This window comes from Haliotis rubra, unplaced genomic scaffold (assembly GCF_003918875.1).
Source record: "Haliotis rubra isolate DU_JTF1 unplaced genomic scaffold, ASM391887v1 Scf257, whole genome shotgun sequence".
Lineage (NCBI taxonomy): Eukaryota > Metazoa > Mollusca > Gastropoda > Lepetellida > Haliotidae > Haliotis > Haliotis rubra.
The window spans coordinates 1,004,517-1,022,834 of record NW_025766636.1 but is presented as its reverse complement, the minus strand read 5'-3'; the positions used below and the strand labels follow the sequence as shown (position 1 = coordinate 1,022,834).

Sequence of the window (18,318 nt, the reverse complement as noted above, 5' to 3'; positions counted from 1 at the left end):
GTGAAAGAAGAAAACAGTCATTTAGTGGAGGCAGCAGGTCTTCTACAAACGTCTGTTTCCTCATTAGAGGCCCAGCTGCTTGAGCAGAAGCAGGCAGCTGAGAATCTCAGCACATCAAGAGAAACTACCTCTGAAAGTCTCCCTAAGGATTTAGATTATGAACAGCAGGTCAAGGAACTGAGTACACGGATAGCAGTTCTTAGAGAAGAGAATCAGAAGCTGATAGAAGCAAGGGAAGTAACTGATGAAAGTTTGAGTGCAGAGAGTCTCAAACTCCAACTTGACAATGCACTGTCTGAAAAACAGTCCATTGAAGTTCAAAGAGATAACTTAAAGACTGAATTTGACTCACAAGTCCAGCTGGCAGAAAAGATGCATCAGCTCATTTCCGAGAAGCAGTCCACCATCAATGACCTGCAGAATGCTCATGACTCGCTGCATGCCAAACTGACGGAGGTCACTCAGGAGAAAGAAGAGTTACTGATAGAGGTGGAATCTCTTCAAGGGGAGTGTGAAGGATTTGAGAGAAGTATTGCTGAAGCTCAGTTTGGGGAATCAGAGACCAGAAATGAATACAACAAAATAAAAGTAGAATGTGATCAAATGTTTAGTGAAAATAAGACTCTTTATCAGCAGGTGCAGGAACTTATTTCAGAAAAAGAAACTCTGAAACTTCAACTTGAGCATATTCCAGTCAAGTCTTTGACTGATGTGGAAGTGGCAGAAAGGGTGACTCCAGTTGAAGCTCCAATGTTACAGCAGGAGACACTGAGACAAACTTCAAGTCCTAATGTGGAACAGTTGAACAGAGCCTCCTCTGAGACAGAGGAAAAATATAAAACACTTCAAACTGAACATGAGAAGATGAAGAACAAGTTGCAGGTTGCTGAAGTGAAATGTGAGAAAATGCTAGTGAAATTAAAAGCATTCAAAGTCAAGAATGAAGAACTGCAAAAGGACATGGATAAATTGCAAAGTGAGCTGGCCAACCAAGATGGTAGTTCAAGAGACCAAGAAAATAGATTTGTCGAGGAGAAGAAACATCTTCGGGACCAAATGCAGCACCTCCAGGACAAATTAATTGATATGGAAAATGACAACAGGAGAATGTATCATGACAACTCATCTATGCAAAGTTCTCTCATTGAACTTCAGTCGGAAAACAAGAGGCTAAAATCAGAACTTGACTCTGAACAACAACAGAGTTCACAAAACCAGGACACTATTAAAGAACAGTATGAGCTTCAGATTGTTGAGGTTGTTAGAGCAAGGGATGAAGAGGCTCAGAAAGTTACCAAGCTTCAAGAAGAACTTGCCTTACTGCAAACTCTTGCCTCCAAAGAAGATGATTCCAACAAGCTTGAGTCATTGAACATGGAGATTTCTACTCTCAGGATGGAACTAGAAGCATATCAAGGCAAGGAGGAGACCACAAGGCAACATTACGAAACCAAACTTTCTCAACTTCAGCAATCACATGACACACAATCTCAAAGGGTTGTCCATTTGCAGGATGAATTGACGGAAATTCAGACTACTTTAGAACATGTACAAGAAGAATCCAGTTCCCACATGACACAGCTTGAAGAGGAAGTGAATCGCCTTAAGACGGAACTATCAGTTGCAGAAGATCTTGAGCGATCAAACTCTGCAAGGTATCAGGAAAGCATCCAGAGCTTACAAGCTGAACTAATGAAAGAATCTGAGACAAGACAGCACTCAGTATCAGATTCAGATTCTCAGGAACAAGAACTGTTCAGTTTGAGAAATAAATTGCAGGATCTTCAGTCTCACTATGACATGTTGCTTGCAGACAATAATGAGTTCCAAGCCTTGGTGGAGACTTTGAAAGATGGCAACAAGAAGCTGAGGAAGGAAGTTGATGAGATGAGATTCCAAATGAGTAGAAAGGAGGAGGAGGCAAGGAAGACAAGTAGTCAAAGTGAGGAGGTGAAGACCCTGCAGAAGAAGGTAGCTGAGTTGGAATCAGAGAAGGAACATCTTGAGGAGGAGGTTGAAGGAATGAGAGATGAGTTTGTGGATTCCAGAAGAGAAAAGCAAATCCTCAGTCAGAGAGTTGAGGACATGAGTAGACAGATTAGCTCTCTGGGAGAACTGCAGAAAAAGGTTGTGGATCTTGAAGCAGAGCGGGACCAAGTTATGGATGACATTGAGCATATGAGAGCTGAAATGTCAACCTACAAGAAAGAGGGACAAGATTCGAAGGATGAAGTGGATTCTTTGAACTGGAAGATCCAAGAGCTCAGTGCTCTTGAGAATGAACTTGAGGTGAATAACATGGAACTTGCGAAGTTAAGAACTGAGAATCAGAGTCTCAGGGACAAGATTGATGGGTTAAACTGGAAGCTGGAAGAGGCATCAGCATTTGAGGAGGATCTTCAGTTGACAAGAGATGAACTGACTGCATCACAGAAACAATTAACAAAGGGACAGGATGATTTGATGGCTTCACAAAATGAGGTGAAGGCTTCACAGGATGAGTGTGAGCGATTGGCTGTGGATAAAGAGATGATACAGTCTGAGGTGGATTCAATGGCTCTCAAACTACAAGAGATGGAATCACTGGAGTCCGAACTTAGGATGTCCCAGACAGATCTTGAAGATATGGATAGAGACAGTAAGAGTCTAAAAGAAGAAATTGATCATCAGAATAGAAAGATTCAAGCCCTGATGCATATTGAACAAGATGTGAAAGAAATATCTCATGAATTAAATGTTGCTCAAACAGAAAATGTTTCTCTGAAGAGGCAAATTGGAGACATGAACAACAGACTCAGCACAATGGCTTCAGTTGAATCTGACTTCTCCTCACTAAGTGAACAATACAATGCTGTGTTAAGTGACAACAGTGATATGGCAAAACAGATTGAAGAACTTCATGACAAAATACAGGAGATGAGTAGCCTGAGGCAGGAAGTCAGCTTCAGCATGGAGCAGAGAGAACATCTTTCCCAGAGAGAAGGAAACATTCCAGAGGAGAGTTGATGAACTAGAAGATCAATCATTCATACAGTCTGATGAAAACAATAAACTCAAGCAGGAACTTGATGAGACAAAGAGCAGCCTACAGCAGGCAGTGTTTGACATCAGCACACTTCGGTCCCAGTTGGAGGTTGCCACAGCCGGGGGGAACCAACTGAGCAAGTTCCAGGCTGAGTATGAGAAGCTGCAGCAACAGTTCTCCCGAGCCATCGAGCAGAAGAACCAGGTGCAGGTGGATCTCAACCAGGCCCTACACAGTCTGCAGCAGAGGGAGTCTCGATGCCAGCAGCTGGCCATGCAGGTAGGCTAAGTATGCTAACTGTCTCACTTTCACAAGTGGGTGAGTTAAAATTTAACATCTTTTAGCCATGCAGCAACCACTTATGTTAGAATAGGTCCCAATAGACACAAGACACAGAACAGACACACACACTTTGCATGGGTGGTTTTAGGCTAAGATTAAGGTTTTCTGATTTATCAGGGCAAAGATGTTCCAATAGCTTCAAGTCAGTGGAGCCAATTTGCTTGGATGAAATTTTCCCAAACCTGCAGAGGTTTTCAATTCTTTGAAGAGAGTCGTCCTTGGGGTACATATTATGCATTTTCCGGCTGTAAAATGTCCTGTGACAGTTGTATCAATGTTTTTTGAATAAAAAGATTGTACAATAAATAAACTCTTTTATTTATTATACGGACCCTACCTCACGGAGTTACCTCCCTTAGCGCATGCGCACCAACTGGGTAGGCTCCTAGACCCGTATCATCATTCCTTCTGCTGAATTCTCATCAGTGAACAGAATTGCGGGAGGTGGGTGGGCCCTACCAGGGCGATCTAATTCTCTTCAAAGAATTGAAAACCTCTGCAGGTTTGGAAATTCTTTTCAGAGAGAATCGTCCTTGGGGTACATATTATGCATAAACACAGACTCCCAAAGACCGGAGGCCAGGGAGGAGGGAATTCTGTCCAAGCACACACAAAATATAGCGATCGTATCATGGAAAAAATTGAACAGACGCCATAACACTCACCTGTCACTCGACCCAGTTTAGCCCGCTTGAGAGGCATTATGGGAGGAACTGACAGGGAGGATTTGTGCTCAAAGACGACCTCTAGCATAATGAGACATTGCCGTAAAGTGCGAATGTCAGTGAAATCCGACCCACTAAGTGGCTTCTTCGTGAGAGCACCGTGGGGGAAAACAAAAATACCACTCACTAACGATATCGTGAACTCCTTAGAGAATCGAAAGGGGTACAGGTTCTCTGAGTGCTCGTAGCAGACATGTCAATAATGGAATCATTGTACAGTAGTCGCCAACACAAAACCAATAAACCAAGACTCACTTGGTCAGGGTGGCAGGACACTGTCCACTGGAGAGAACGGTACGACCAAAGCTCGCACGATTGCGTGAATGTGTATCGAGCTGATAATGGCGTATAAAGTGCTTGGCGGCTCCAAATAGCGGCAGAGCAGATCTCTTCAATGGGGAGTGCCGCTGCAAAGCTTTTGATGCGCGCTACTGCCCTGACCGAGTGAGCCTTCAACCCCTCAGGGGAGGCTTGCCCTTAGCCTGATAAGCGGCACAAAAATACGAAACAAGCCAACGAGACAAAGTTTGCTTGCTCGCTGGCGACCAGCCTTCCCGCCACCGTAACAACAGAACAGCTGGGTACCCGTGACGGATCCCCTGCGCGTCGCTTTGATATAGACTTTGAGCGTCTTACGGACATCCAACGGGTGAGTGCTCAGAGGGAGTGGTCCCCGGCTGTGGAAGGCTGGGTAAGAGTAGGAAGTTCGATAGGAGCTGTCACATGGAAAGCGTGATCGACCTTCGGGTCGGTAAGTATCTGGGAGGCGAATGCTGACACGATCCGTGTGAAACACAGTCAGCGCCGGTCGGACGACATAGCATGTATATCGCACGACTCTTCGACCAGATGTTACCGCCACCAGAAACACAGCTTTCCAGGTCAACAACTGAATGGAAATAGCCGATAGGTGTGAGAAAGTGGGACCGACAGCCAATCGGCAGCACGATCGACAAATCCCAAAGGTGGACTGGTTCGCCTGAGAGCAGGTCGAATCCGTTCGGCGCCAGCTAGAAAGCTGACGAGAGGGTGCTGCCCCAGAAGAGCACCATCGACAGGTGTGAAAAGTGGAAATAGCGGTGGAGTAGCCACGGTAATGGTCGGCCGCCAGGCCTTCTTCCAAACGAGCTTGCAAAACTCCAATACCGGACTAAATCCGCAGAAAAGGATCTGCAATGCCCCTATCTGAACACCAGCGCGCCAGCGGGACCACCTATCCTCATACTGAACGTTTGTCGAATCCCCTACCGAAGCCAGAATTGTGTCTGCAACTGCTGCAGGAATTCGCGTGCCTCGAGGTTAGACCTGACAGAGGCCAAGCCACCCACTGAATCCGTGGATTTGGGTGGGCTCCGCTCTGAGTGAGAATGTCCGTCGCAAAGGTAATAGAACAGGAGGCTGAGCCAGAAACCTGAGAATTACCGAAACCAGCTCTGTGACGGCCAAAGCGGTGCCAGTAGCACAAGTAGCCGAGCTGGCTGGGTGGACAGCTGTGAAAGGACACGGGAATGAGTGGTAATGGCGGAACGCCCAGAGCACTTTGCCCGTCCAATCCAGCAGGAAGGCGTCGGCAGCCAACGCCCTCTGGTCCGGTATCCGAGAGCAGAACACGGGTGTCTGATGCGCCCCGCCGGACGCAAAACAGATCCACCTCGAACGACCCGCACAACTGGGAGATGACTGTGAATATCTGCCTGTCGAGCATCCACTCGTCGGCGGGCCAGGATCCGGCGAGAGCCGCATCTGCTCGCACGCTCTCCAGCCCCGGAGATAAACAGGAGTACCTGACAATCGTACTGGTCGCCTCCAGAGGAGAAAGTCCCACGCTTCCCGGAGGAGCTGGGACACCGTGCCTCCCTGCTTCAGGATGTACGACATGGCCGCCTGGTTGTCTAACTGAAGACGGACTACCTGGCCACGGACATGCTCTCTGAAGCGCTTCGAATACCAACCGCACAGCTCTCAGCTCCAACACGTTGATGTGAAGGTGAGCTGGCTTCGACCAGAGTCCGAAGCCGACAGACTGCCCAGAACGCCCCCAGCCCGTGAGGGACGATCTGTCTGAACTGTGAGAGCTGGCGTCGGGATTTCCAAGGGGAACCCCTGGTGAGATTCCCCGACATTTGTCCACCACTGAAGGTGAGGTGTCAACCACTGGGGACTGTGAGACTGGCGCCCAGATCCTCCGTGAGTCCACAGCCGAGCCAAAGCTTGCTGTATGGGACGATCTCATCCTCAGCAGCCGCCACACTACAGAGATCGTCGCCGCCATATGGCTCCAGTAGACGGAGCCAAGTCCGTGCTGGTGCCTGGGGCTGGGAGAGAATGAAGATACCATCTCCTAACTCTGGTGACCCGGTCGGGCGACAAGGAAGCGGAGATCCTTGTTCGTTTGAATCGCGCCCAAGAAAAACCAAGTCCTGGGTGGGTACCAGGTCGGTTTCTTGAGGTTGATGATCCACCCCAGTCGAAAGTTAGAATGTCTATCACTGTGTGAGTAGCATCTTGACTTCGCTGGCTGTGTTAGTGCTCGAGCAACCAGTCGCTCTAGGTAAAGGTATTTACAACGCCTTCCTTGCGAAGCGAGCTAGGGTAGCTGGGACTAACATGAGCTTGGTGAACACCCTTGGGGCAGTCGATATGCCGAAGGGGAGCACCCTGATTGGTAATACATCCCGCCGTAAGAGAACCGGAGGTACTGCTTGAACGAGGGATGTATGGGTACATGCAGATACGCATCCTTTAGGTCGATTGACGTGAGCCAATCGCCGGGCTGAACAGATGAGATCACCAGCGCAGTGTCTCCATCTTGAAGGATGGTACTTTCGGTAGCATGCGATTCAACCCCTTGAGGTTGAGAATCGACGGAACCCGCCGTCTTTCTTCGGACGAGGAAGTACGGAGTAAAATCCCGCCTGTTCCTCTCCCGGTGGAATGCGCCGATTTCGACTTGTCCAGCAGAGCCTGAACTTCCGTGCGCAATATGTCCGCTGACTGGCTTGGCATGACGGCACCGAGTCGCCAGTATGCGGTGAAGTCGAAGTCGGCGACCGGCCTTCCACAGTGGGAGATGGCCTATGCTGACCGTGGCCAGCACCTGCAAGCGTTGTTGGTAGCCTTCTCCCATTCCGGCAGGAATAGAGAGAGGCCCGCCTCCCACTGGGATATGGGGTAGGAGCCGCGTCGCGGACCCTAGTAGCGAGCTGACTGGGTGACACACGCTTCGAGCGGCAGCCTGTTGGGTTAACGGGAGGTCGGGCAGACCTCCAGCCGCCCACCAAGCTGGGGCCAGCTGGTCGAGGACTGCTCTCGTCTTGCCCCTACCCTTGCAGCGGACCTCTCCTCCCTCCGCCTACCCCTACCAAGCGGCGAAGCCAGCCCGGCAGACTTCGGTGTAGGCTGCACCCCGGCGGAGGAAGGTGGCGACGGAGCGCTGAGGCGAGACACCGCTGGTGCTCCAACAAGGCCTTAGAATCCTTTGAAGGAGGTCGCTGCAGCGGCAGCCTCCCGTATGACCTGCTGTGCCCCGGGAAAGAGGGTCGCTCCCAGACGGAAAGGGAGAGCCAGCAAGGTCTGCTGTGTTGCTGCCGAGTACCTAGACGTCGACAGCCACAGCCTGCGCATCCCCATGACTGCGCACATCACCGTCGACGCAGCAGACCGCAAAGAGTCGCGCGCGAGGTGAGCCTGAACTTCCGACAGCTGACGGAGTAGCAAAGTCACAATTATGAAACAACCACTGTAAGGCTTTACTGTTATTGTTTTAGACAAATAAAAACCAAACATACAGGTGGTGTCTCAGACATCTTAAAATACAGCGCCGTACGGCTCATGAAAGGTAATCACAACGAACGTCTGTTCAGGGCCGTGACAGCAGAAGGAATGATGATACGGGTCTAGGAGCCTACCCAGTTGGTGCGCATGCGCTAAGGGAGGTAACTCCGTGAGGTAGGGTCCGTATAATAAATAAAAGAGTTTATTTATTGTACAATCTTTTTATTCAAAAAACATTGATACAACTGTCACAGGACATTTTACAGCCGGAAAATGCATAATATGTACCCCAAGGACGATCTCTCTGAAAAAGAATCTAATGCTGTTGAAGTGCCATTTACCCAACTCCCTCACGCAACCAGATACACAAGCACTCAGATATTGGGTTACACACAGTCTGTTTGTATAAAGAAACAAGCAGAGGGACTAAACTTTTCCCCCACAACCTGTTCCTGCTTTTACAGTGATTATGTGAATCAGAGAGTCATGAGTGCTAATATTTTCTATCTGCTGTCAGAGAGCTGGAATATTAGCGTACAGTAAACATAAACAAACATACGTTACATGTTCAAATTTAGTTATGGACTAATTGCATATGATCAGCTGTCTAGACCTACAGTATTGGTTCTGTGTCTGGGGGATGAAAATTGCTGAATATATCAGTTACGAAATGTGGTCTGTATCTGAGAAAATGCATTCACACTGTGGAATTCTGTAGACACTATCTCTGTGTTATTGTATGTTTCTACCAAACTGGAGGGCTGTAGCATAGCCCAGTGGTTCAGGCACTGGCTCATCACCCTAAATCCTGCTTTGGATTCCCGTCATGAGTGCAGTGTGGAAATCAGATTTTCTGTCTTCCCTCGGTGGGATGTTGCTAGATTATAGCTTATGCCATGTGGACTATACCGATACAGTCACTACCTAATGGCCAACGGTTGTTTTTGTCCCAGGTGAGTCAGCTGGCGGAGGACCGGGGATACCTGAACATCCAGCTGGGGCAACTGTCAAAGTCTCTGCGGGAGAAAGAGCAGGAGTGGTTGGCGATGCAGCAACAGTATCGCTCCCTGTACCAGACCCACATCAACACACAGACAAAGGTACCCAGATGTAGAGGTCATCATCAAGCCAGCACAGAGGCTGGAAGACCTAACGTATCATGTGACAGAAAATAATTATGACTCAACAGTATACAGGGATAATCAGACATGTCATTCTATTTAAATAGACACTTTGACATTTATCAATCATTTTTGTGTATCATGGACATAAGAAACAGTATCACCAATGGTGTTGACCTGTGTCTTTTTTGCAGGTGGCTGACTTGGAGAAGAAGGCCGTCAATGAAGCCTTGCAGAGAGCTTCAGCTGCCCAGACGACAGCAGCATCAGCAACAGTAACAGCAACAGCAGCAGCAGCCCCTCAGCAACCTGCTGACCCAGCACAAGTAGAGGAACTCAGGAAGAGGTATGTGTCATGGCTGAATTTTGAATAAACAATGTTTGACATGTGAGCTAATGCCAGGTTACAGGTAGTTATCAGTTGAACGTGCTTGTTGTGCAAGGTACTCAATACAGCAAGAGTTAGCTGAAAGCATTTCAACATTACCCCAAGTACATGGATCATTGATCCCAACATCAATCACTGGATTGTGTGGTCCAATCTTGATTATTGAGAGGACTCTAGCTTGAATATTGCTGAGCATATTTTTAATTATGGACAAACAAACAATCAAAACTTGAATATGCAAAACACATGCTGCCAAGTCTGTTAGGTATATTGACTATGTGATGTGGATGGTACACACGACAGCTGACATGACACAATCTGGATCTGTTGGATGTCGTATGGAATATGGAGTGGTCAGGAATGGTTCAAGTGTCCAAGAGTCTGTCCTGTTGTAGGTTGATGTGAAGTAGCCTTGCAGTTAAAGCATTGGCCCATCTTACTTAATACCACGGATTGATTCTTGATAAGTAAATTGTGTGCATCTATTTGTATGCCATGATACAATTCAAAAGTTGCTAAAACTACCTAATACATTATTCACTCACCTACTTACTCAGGGGTGGAAATAACCCATTGCCTGACGTCCGAGTCCAGGGGGGTTTTCTGTCGGGCAAGCAATTTTGTATATCACACTGTACCAGTGTCCAGTTGACTTTCCAATGTTAATAATGTTGTTTATTTAAAAAATCAACAAGAAAACGGATGGTATAGTAGAAAAATGATCAGGGCAAGTGATTTTACATGTGCCACTGTACCGGAGTACACAAGCAATTTTAAAGTTATTTCCACCCCTGTTACTAACCATCCAGCACCCAATGTTTGTCACAAAAGATGACCAAAAGAGAAAACGGTGGACACAGTGTGTGACGTTGCTGATCACGTGTCCTCCTACATTGACTGTGTTCATCCTATCTATCACTGTTGTGCAATTCCAAAATGCAGACCACAATTTTTTAATTTGAATATAGCTGCTTGGCATAAAATGACATTCACTCACTCCCAGTAAATAGCTACAACAGGTGAGGCAGATACTTGATGATACATGCATCCAGCATACACACACTATATACTGGATCCACCTGTCTCCAGGTTGCAGGCTTCAGAGAAGTCCCGCCAGGTGGCGGAGCAGTCTGTGGAGAAGCTGGAGCAGAGTCTGGCCACGGAACAAGGACGGAGTGCGCAGATTGAGAAGACCCTGACAGAGCTGCAGGAACATCTACAACTCCAGGCCAACACTAAGGAGGTGAGGGACATGGATATCAGAGTTAAGCCCCTTGAATTTCCTCTCATGAGGATTTCCGTCGTTTTGTCTCGTCAAAAACTGTTCAGACACACAGAAACCATTCGAACGGATAATTATTACATGTCCTTGGTATCTTTGTGGTCAAGATGCTTATTTACATATCTACAGTTAGAAGAAACTACCAATGTGTGCAGATTGTTATTAGCCTGTCTATCCATGAAGATATATTGGAATTCACTGAAACATTTTGTCACTGAATGTAAATTAGAATCAGCCTTAAGAAATTTTATCAGATTTCGTTTGTATATTTTTTGGTATTTTTCTGCTGGTTTAACTGATACGTAAGATGACTGTGATCATCTGGACAAGTATCCCCTTATATTGGTGTGTGACACTATGGGAACACTCCATGAACTGCTACTGAACAATGTTACAGGTTCATCTCCAGATGGAGGAGGATGGAGACTCCAGGATCAGGGAGGTCAACACCATGTTGAGTAAGTGCACAGGAGGATATGTACATGAGCATCACTTTAGCACTTCAGGCTTTTCTCCCACATCAAGCTGGCCTGCCATTGTTGAAAGTGACATGAAAGACAGCTCACTCCCTTGCTGGCATAGGGAGACTAACTCCTGAGATGCTACCCAACTTTAGCTAGGGAACAAGGGCCTAGATTTTCGAAGCTCTCTTAGCGCTAAGATAGTCGTAAGTGACATACATTAACGTTAATTTACGACTATCTTAGCGCTATGAGAGCTTCGAAAATCTAGGACCTGGTTTTCAGCATAAGAAGACTTAGCTCTCCTATTCTATCAAACGTTTGCTAAGAAACTCACTTTTGACTGAAAATGACTGTTCCTAGTAAATATTGAATAGTATAAGTCATTGATGTTTCTCTGATGCTACAGCTGAATCATTCTTATCGGCAACACATTATCCTTAAGAGGCTTGCTGGGTAACCGTTAAAACACTGAACCAGTAGGCGTCCTAGACTGTGGTACAGGGACAATATGACTGGCTCAGCATCATCAAGACAGGGCATGGTTAGAGTTGTGGCCCCTTGTCTGACAGTATCAACTGGTGGAAAGTTTATGAATGCAGAACTTATCTTAATTGTGATAACCATAACCATGGTTACGTGATGTTTATGTGGACTGTGTCAGTATGGGTTTAGACTCCATAGTTCAAAACAGTTTTATACTCAACACACATTGAGATTTATCTAACAGCACCAACAACATGGGTTTTAAAATTTATAAGAAATTAAATGCAATAGTTGTCATTTCAGATACTTTTTTTATTACTTTATGAAAGACATTCTCATCATGATACATTTTGTGACATTAGTTTATTATGACCTTACCTTCAAGAAGATCTACGTACTTTTCCAGGTATTTAGTTATACAACACAGTGTCTTCTCTTCTGTTTGTTGTTTGGAATGACTGTTCTACCACCACTATTAGCCAATGTGTACAGGTGGATACATTGCATTATTTCAGCTCGCCATGGAATGGGCTACTGTCAGAGGATGTGCAGATGGGCCAGGATAAAGAAGTAAGATGTGTTTTAACCTATTTCACTCATAAACTTAAAGGCATGGTATAACATAGTATAGCATGGCATGGTATTATATAGTATAACGTGGCATGGTATGGTATAATATAGTATCACACTGAATCGTATAACATAGTATCACATGGAATCGTATAACATGGCATGGTACCACATTGTATCACAGGACATGGTATCACATAATATTGCATGGAATGATAAAACAAGGTATCACAAAGCATGGTATAACATAGCATCACATGGAATCGTATAACATGGCATGGTATCACTGGACATAGTATCACATGGAATGATAAAACAAGGTATCACAAGGCATGGCATCACATTGTAACACATGTATTGGGATCAATCACTTGTCCTGGCCTTACCTTGATATTGAACTGTGTGTATGGGTGGGTCAGTTCCTGTCATCACACAGTTAAAGTTACAGTTGCCTTGGGGGTTTTGTCAACACCTCGCTTTTGATTTCCAGGACTATACCACTGTAGCAATTAACCAATGAGGATTAGCTGGTCACAGTGGGTGACATTGATGATGATTGCGTTGTCACAGCAGGTGGCATGGTTCATTGTGTTGTCACAGTGGATGCATGGTTGATTGTGTTGTCACAGTGGATGCATGGCTGATTGTGTTGTCACAGTGGATGCATGGCTGATTGTGTTGTCACAGTGGATGCATGGCTTGATTGTGTTGTCACAGTGGATGCATGGCTGATTGTGTTGTCACAGTGGATGGATGTGTTGTCATGCATGCTGATTGTGTTGTCACAGTGGATGCATGGCTGATTGTGTTGTCACAGTGGACATGCATGCATGGCTGATTGTGTTGTCACAGTGGATGCATGGCTGATTGCACAGTGGATGCATGGTTGATTGTGTTGTCACAGTGGATGCATGGCTGATTGTGTTGTCACAGTGGATGCATGGTTGATTGTGTTGTCACAGTGGATGCATGGCTGATTGTGTTGTCACAGTGGATGCATGGCTGATTGTGTTGTCACAGTGGATGCATGGCTGATTGTGTTGTCACAGTGGATGCATGGCTGATTGTGTTGTCACAGTGGATGCATGGCTGATTGTGTTGTCACAGTGGCATGGCTGATTGGTTGATTGTTGTCACAGTGGATGCATGGCTGATTGTGTTGTCACAGTGGATGCATGGCTGATTGTGTTGTCACAGTGGATGCATGGTTGATTGTGTTGTCACAGTGGATGCATGGTTGATTGTGTTGTCACAGTGGATGCATGGCTGATTGTGTTGTCACAGTGGATGCATGGTTGATTGTGTTGTCACAGTGGATGCATGGCTGATTGTGTTGTCACAGTGGATGCATGGCTGATTGTGTTGTCACAGTGGATGCATGGTTGATTGTGTTGTCACAGTGGATGCATGGCTGATTGTGTTGTCACAGTGGATGCATGGTTGATTGTGTTGTCACAGTGGATGCATGGCTGATTGTGTTGTCACAGTGGATGCATGGTTGATTGTGTTGTCACAGTGGATGCATGGCTGATTGTGTTGTCACAGTGGATGCATTTTCAGTGTGTTGTCACAGTGGGTGACCTGGTTGATTGTGTTGTCACAGTGGGTGACCTGGTTGATTATGCTGTCTCAGCGGATGCATGGTTGATTGTGTTGTCACAGTGGATACATGGCTGATTGTGTTGTCACAGTGGATGCCTGGTTGATTGTGTTGTCACAGTGGATGTCTGGTTGATTGTGTGGTTGATTAAATGCCATTATACATTATTCACAATGTGTTATGTGTATTCAGCAATGATAGTTATATGTATTCAAGTTTGGTGTTGGTTGGAGACATGGATTAAATGTGAATAGATGTATGGTGGATGTTGAAACTCTAACCATGACTGAGGCAATACTGATTTTATTCAACGCAGTTCAGGGGAATCAAAATATGTAAGGTAGCAAACCAAACATTTGATAATGGATAAAACTTATTCATTGTTAGGATTGTGTATGTTTGAATTTGTTGGATTTGAAATGTGTAGACCTGTCAGCTGTCATGCACATACATATATATGCACACACATGCACGCACATATACTGGGTTATGGAAGTTGTTCATTGTGTGTACATGTGATCTGTACTATGTCCCATAGTAATAATACTCTTGTAGTCATAACAACCTTCTAGTTGCCATGTAATGAAGTGAAACCTTGGTGAGAACCACAGGGGCTTGTAACGCTAAACACTGCCATCAAGGTACATTTGTATATACTGTCACTGACGGGGTCTTAGTACTATCGGGGCGGTGGGGTAGCCTAGTGGTTAAAGCGTTGTCTCGTCACGCCGAAGACCCGGGTTCGAATCCCCACATGGGTACAATGTGTGAAGCCCATTTCTGGTGTCCCCCGCCGTGATGTTGCTGGAATTTTGCTAAAAGCGGCGTAAAACCAAACTCAGTCAGTCAGTCAGTCTTAGTACTATCCTTTTATATAGAACTAAGACCCAGTCAGTGACAGTATATGCAATTGTACCTTGATGGCAGTTTTTAGCGTTACAAGCCCCTGTGGTGAGAACCTTCTCTGTGTTGACGATCTTGTTACTGGAGAAATATTGTGAGCCACTGTTTGAAGCAGTCTTTCCCTCCTGTAATTGTTCCTGTGTATTAGCCGCCATATAGCTGGAATACTGCTAAGTGTGGCGTTAAACAACTAACAACAAACCCTTTTCTGTGAAATAAGACTTTTAAGATTGAAAATGAAAAAAATAATACAAGAATAAATAATGTATGATTTTCAATTTATTCCATATATTCAATTTTAATATTGGGTTCTGCAGAGTTTTAAATAAGGTAAAAAGTACTTTAAAACAAAGAAACACTTAATATATCTGAGTACTTATGACATTGTACGGTAGACATCAAGGTTTCACAACAATCTGTAGTCTTCTGTTGTACGTCTCTATTCTGTTATGATAAACAGCCTGGGACCAATTTGCAGCCACAGCTGATTTGTTACATCTCCACCTCATTCCTCTCATTAGAAATTTTGCAAAGAATTTTATTTGCACATGAGAGTTGTGAATACAAAATGCCATTTTAGAAAGTGGTCAAATGTAACATATGTTATGTTTGGGATTACACTTTCTTAGTAAAGTACAGATTCTAGTAAGTTTTTGGGTTGTCCCAAACGGAATTCGAACCCACACCCTCAGTCACGCACCTAATCGCCTAATGACTTTGTGTGCTGGCGATGAGGTGCGGGACTCTGAGGGTGTGGGTTCAAATTCCATATGGGACAACCAAACAAAGTACTAGAATCTTTACTTTACTAAGAAAGTGTAATCCCAAATATAACATATGTTGCACATAAGAGTGTTTTGATTGGATGTGTTAGGTGGATGTGTGAATCTGTGGAGGTAGATGGATATGGTGTATTTATAATAACAGAATGAATATATAATAACATAATACAATGGAGGATTACTTTTCACTGCTTGTAGTGTGTCCCTGTAGTCTCCCCTGCTTGTATAACAGCATGTTTCTGCCTGTGTCTGTCATTTGCTGTTGTTTATTCCTCTTCAGGGCTTACTTCTCCTTTTCCAGCCGTCAGCTGACCAAAGTGATGAGGATGCGCCCCGGGATCCGGACTCTGATCTGGGCCTACTTCATCCTGCTGCATATCCTGCTGGTCTCCTGCTTCACAGGATTCATATAAGGACACCGTATTCCACGAGACGTGTCCAGCTGTACAGGATTCATATAAGGACACTGTATTCCACGAGACGTGTCCAGCTGTACAGGATGGGAGAGTCCAGCTGTACAGGATGGGAGAGTCCACTCTGGACAGATTACGTGCCAATTTTCGTGGAGATATTGTGAAAGCCGGTGTCCAAACATTGCATGGGAGGATATACACATTATCAGCCGGAGCTGAAATGTAGGGGAGACAGACATTGACAAATACATTGCTTGTGGTGTGACCGTCCATTAACTGTATGGGAGACCAAAATGGACATCAAGACTATCAGCTGTGTGGCTTTGCTTGATGATGTTTTGGACATTAGTGGCATGGCTTCAGTGTGTATGGAAGGCCAGCTCTAGTTTCCACTCTGTGTGTCCTGCTGATCTGCAAGTGTTGGTACATTCAAGAAGTTGTGTCATGACATAGTACATGTGCACGGCAATATTCTCGGTTTTGCTGGAAAAACTGAGGGGATTTTGTGATGTTTTGTGGAATGTGTGGTCAACAATTGTTGCTAACTCATCTGTACCTTCATAATGGCTCACACCCCGCACATGGGAGTACAGTGTGAACGGACATATATACATTGGATCTATGGCTGACTGTTTGGGTCATAATAGGATATAATCATACATTGGGGGCTATAACTGAAGGTGTAGGTCATAATAGTATAAGATACAGTGTCACGAGGGACTTGGTCATACAGAATGAATGTTGAGAAATATTGAAGTGTGTCTGGCAGCATAAAAATATCATGGGCTTGCTACAATAATTAACATGTAAATATGGAATTTCATGAATTGGACAAAATTAATGGTCCCTCTGTTCATACAGTGCATACATTTTGATACAGAATCTAAGGGAGCATATATAGTGTTTTTTTCTATATTTACCCTATACACAATTCATATATTTTCCACCAAATTAGCTCTTATAAAATGATGTAAAATACAGAGATGATACACAGATGATACACATTCCCTAGTGGTTCATCAGCAGGACCATGTGCGAGGACATGAATATCGATCTATACAGTGGTGCTTTGTTATGCATGTAAATATGTAGATAGGTCGGTTGTGTTAAGGTGTATGAGGGAAAGTTTGGTTATTTTCTATCCACTCCAACAAATCTCCACCTTCCATTTCTCTCTTCCACTCACTAAACACCCCGCTAGACATCTGGCACACAAAGCATTTGTATTCTAATACTGTGTTAACGTGTTCCCAATCAGCTGAAACATCCATTCATATGTTTTGTTGCTGGCAACTACACATTGTAACATTTGTAGCCGGTTTCTTTTTACCAATTCCACTCTTATTACATACTGTGTGTTATGAGACTCTATATTCCCTGACACTATCTTACTTTGTATTCATTGCATTTATTCCTCACAGTGGGAAAAACGTGTCATATGTTCACATATTTCCCACAGCTTGATATTCTGTCCTGTCGGTTTCTCTCCCATGCAGTATGTACTGCTTATCAATTGATTTACTAACTTGGGGACTTATGTCGCGATGAAAGATTACACAGATCTGCCGCTGTGTTTCTAATTAGTCATACAAATCTTGCCTGTGATTCCGCTTTTATCAGTAACATTGGTAGTAGAATTTTTTAGTTAATATTTTGCTTATTGCATTCCATTTTTAGGTTTTGTTTTCCTTTTCCTTCTGGTATTTTGTTGGCAATTTTCTGTTCATAATGTTTGAGACCAATGCTGGGTAAGCTTGCCCAGAAATATTGCTGTATTTTTACTTTGCACTAGTTTTCATGGTCACGTTTTTTGTCAAGCCACATTTGTGTTAAGTTGCTTTTTGTAGCTTGGGATGAATTTCTTCTTAAAGCATATCAAAATAAGTCTGTTTGAATGCATCCCATAAAAAGTCTTTCAATGAAAGTATTTTCAAAGTTGTACATAGTATATACTCTGTAGGAGAAATATTTAAGGTATATTGTACATAATGCTGTGGAAAATGAAGTAATATATCATGGCTGGGGATTATTGTGTACTTAACCTGAAAAGTAAAATATAGAAATGATATCAAGTCTGTTTTTATTCTTTGCTCAAGAACACCAACATCTCGTCAAATATACACACCAATAGTTTCAAAGGACTTTGGTGAATCTTAGAAAGGACTTCGTGTTATCTATAGTAGTTTTATTATGCAGCAGATGTCCTATTGGATGAATGACAACATGATTTATTCTAGGGTGTGCAAATTCAATTAACTTATAATAGTGGTGTTCTTAGGGATGCCATAAATCAGTATTGGAATGTCCCCATGCAATTGGTACTATCGTTGAAGCAGATATCTGTGGGTCAGATCAAAGCTGACTTGCAACAGAAAAAGAGCTGCAGCCTTGACATCAAATATCATGAAGGTGCTACATTGATCCGTGTTGGTGGCTGTTTAATGCA

The 18,318-nt window shown here is 44.4% G+C and overlaps 1 protein-coding gene across 1 annotated transcript in view; it reads left to right on the top strand.

Moving 5' to 3' along the window:
- Window positions 1-17,940, top strand: part of LOC124279844 (nesprin-1-like) — a 51,864-nt gene extending 33,924 nt beyond the window's left edge. The window contains 9 exon segments of the mRNA XM_046715723.1: window positions 1-2,973; window positions 2,975-3,304; window positions 8,820-8,966; window positions 9,182-9,333; window positions 10,465-10,618; window positions 11,055-11,115; window positions 12,120-12,174; window positions 15,761-15,909; window positions 15,981-17,940. Of these exon segments, the coding sequence (XP_046571679.1) occupies window positions 1-2,973; window positions 2,975-3,304; window positions 8,820-8,966; window positions 9,182-9,333; window positions 10,465-10,618; window positions 11,055-11,115; window positions 12,120-12,174; window positions 15,761-15,872 (3,984 nt within the window). The 3' untranslated portion in view covers window positions 15,873-15,909; window positions 15,981-17,940.
- Window positions 17,941-18,318: the final 378 nt, after the last annotated feature.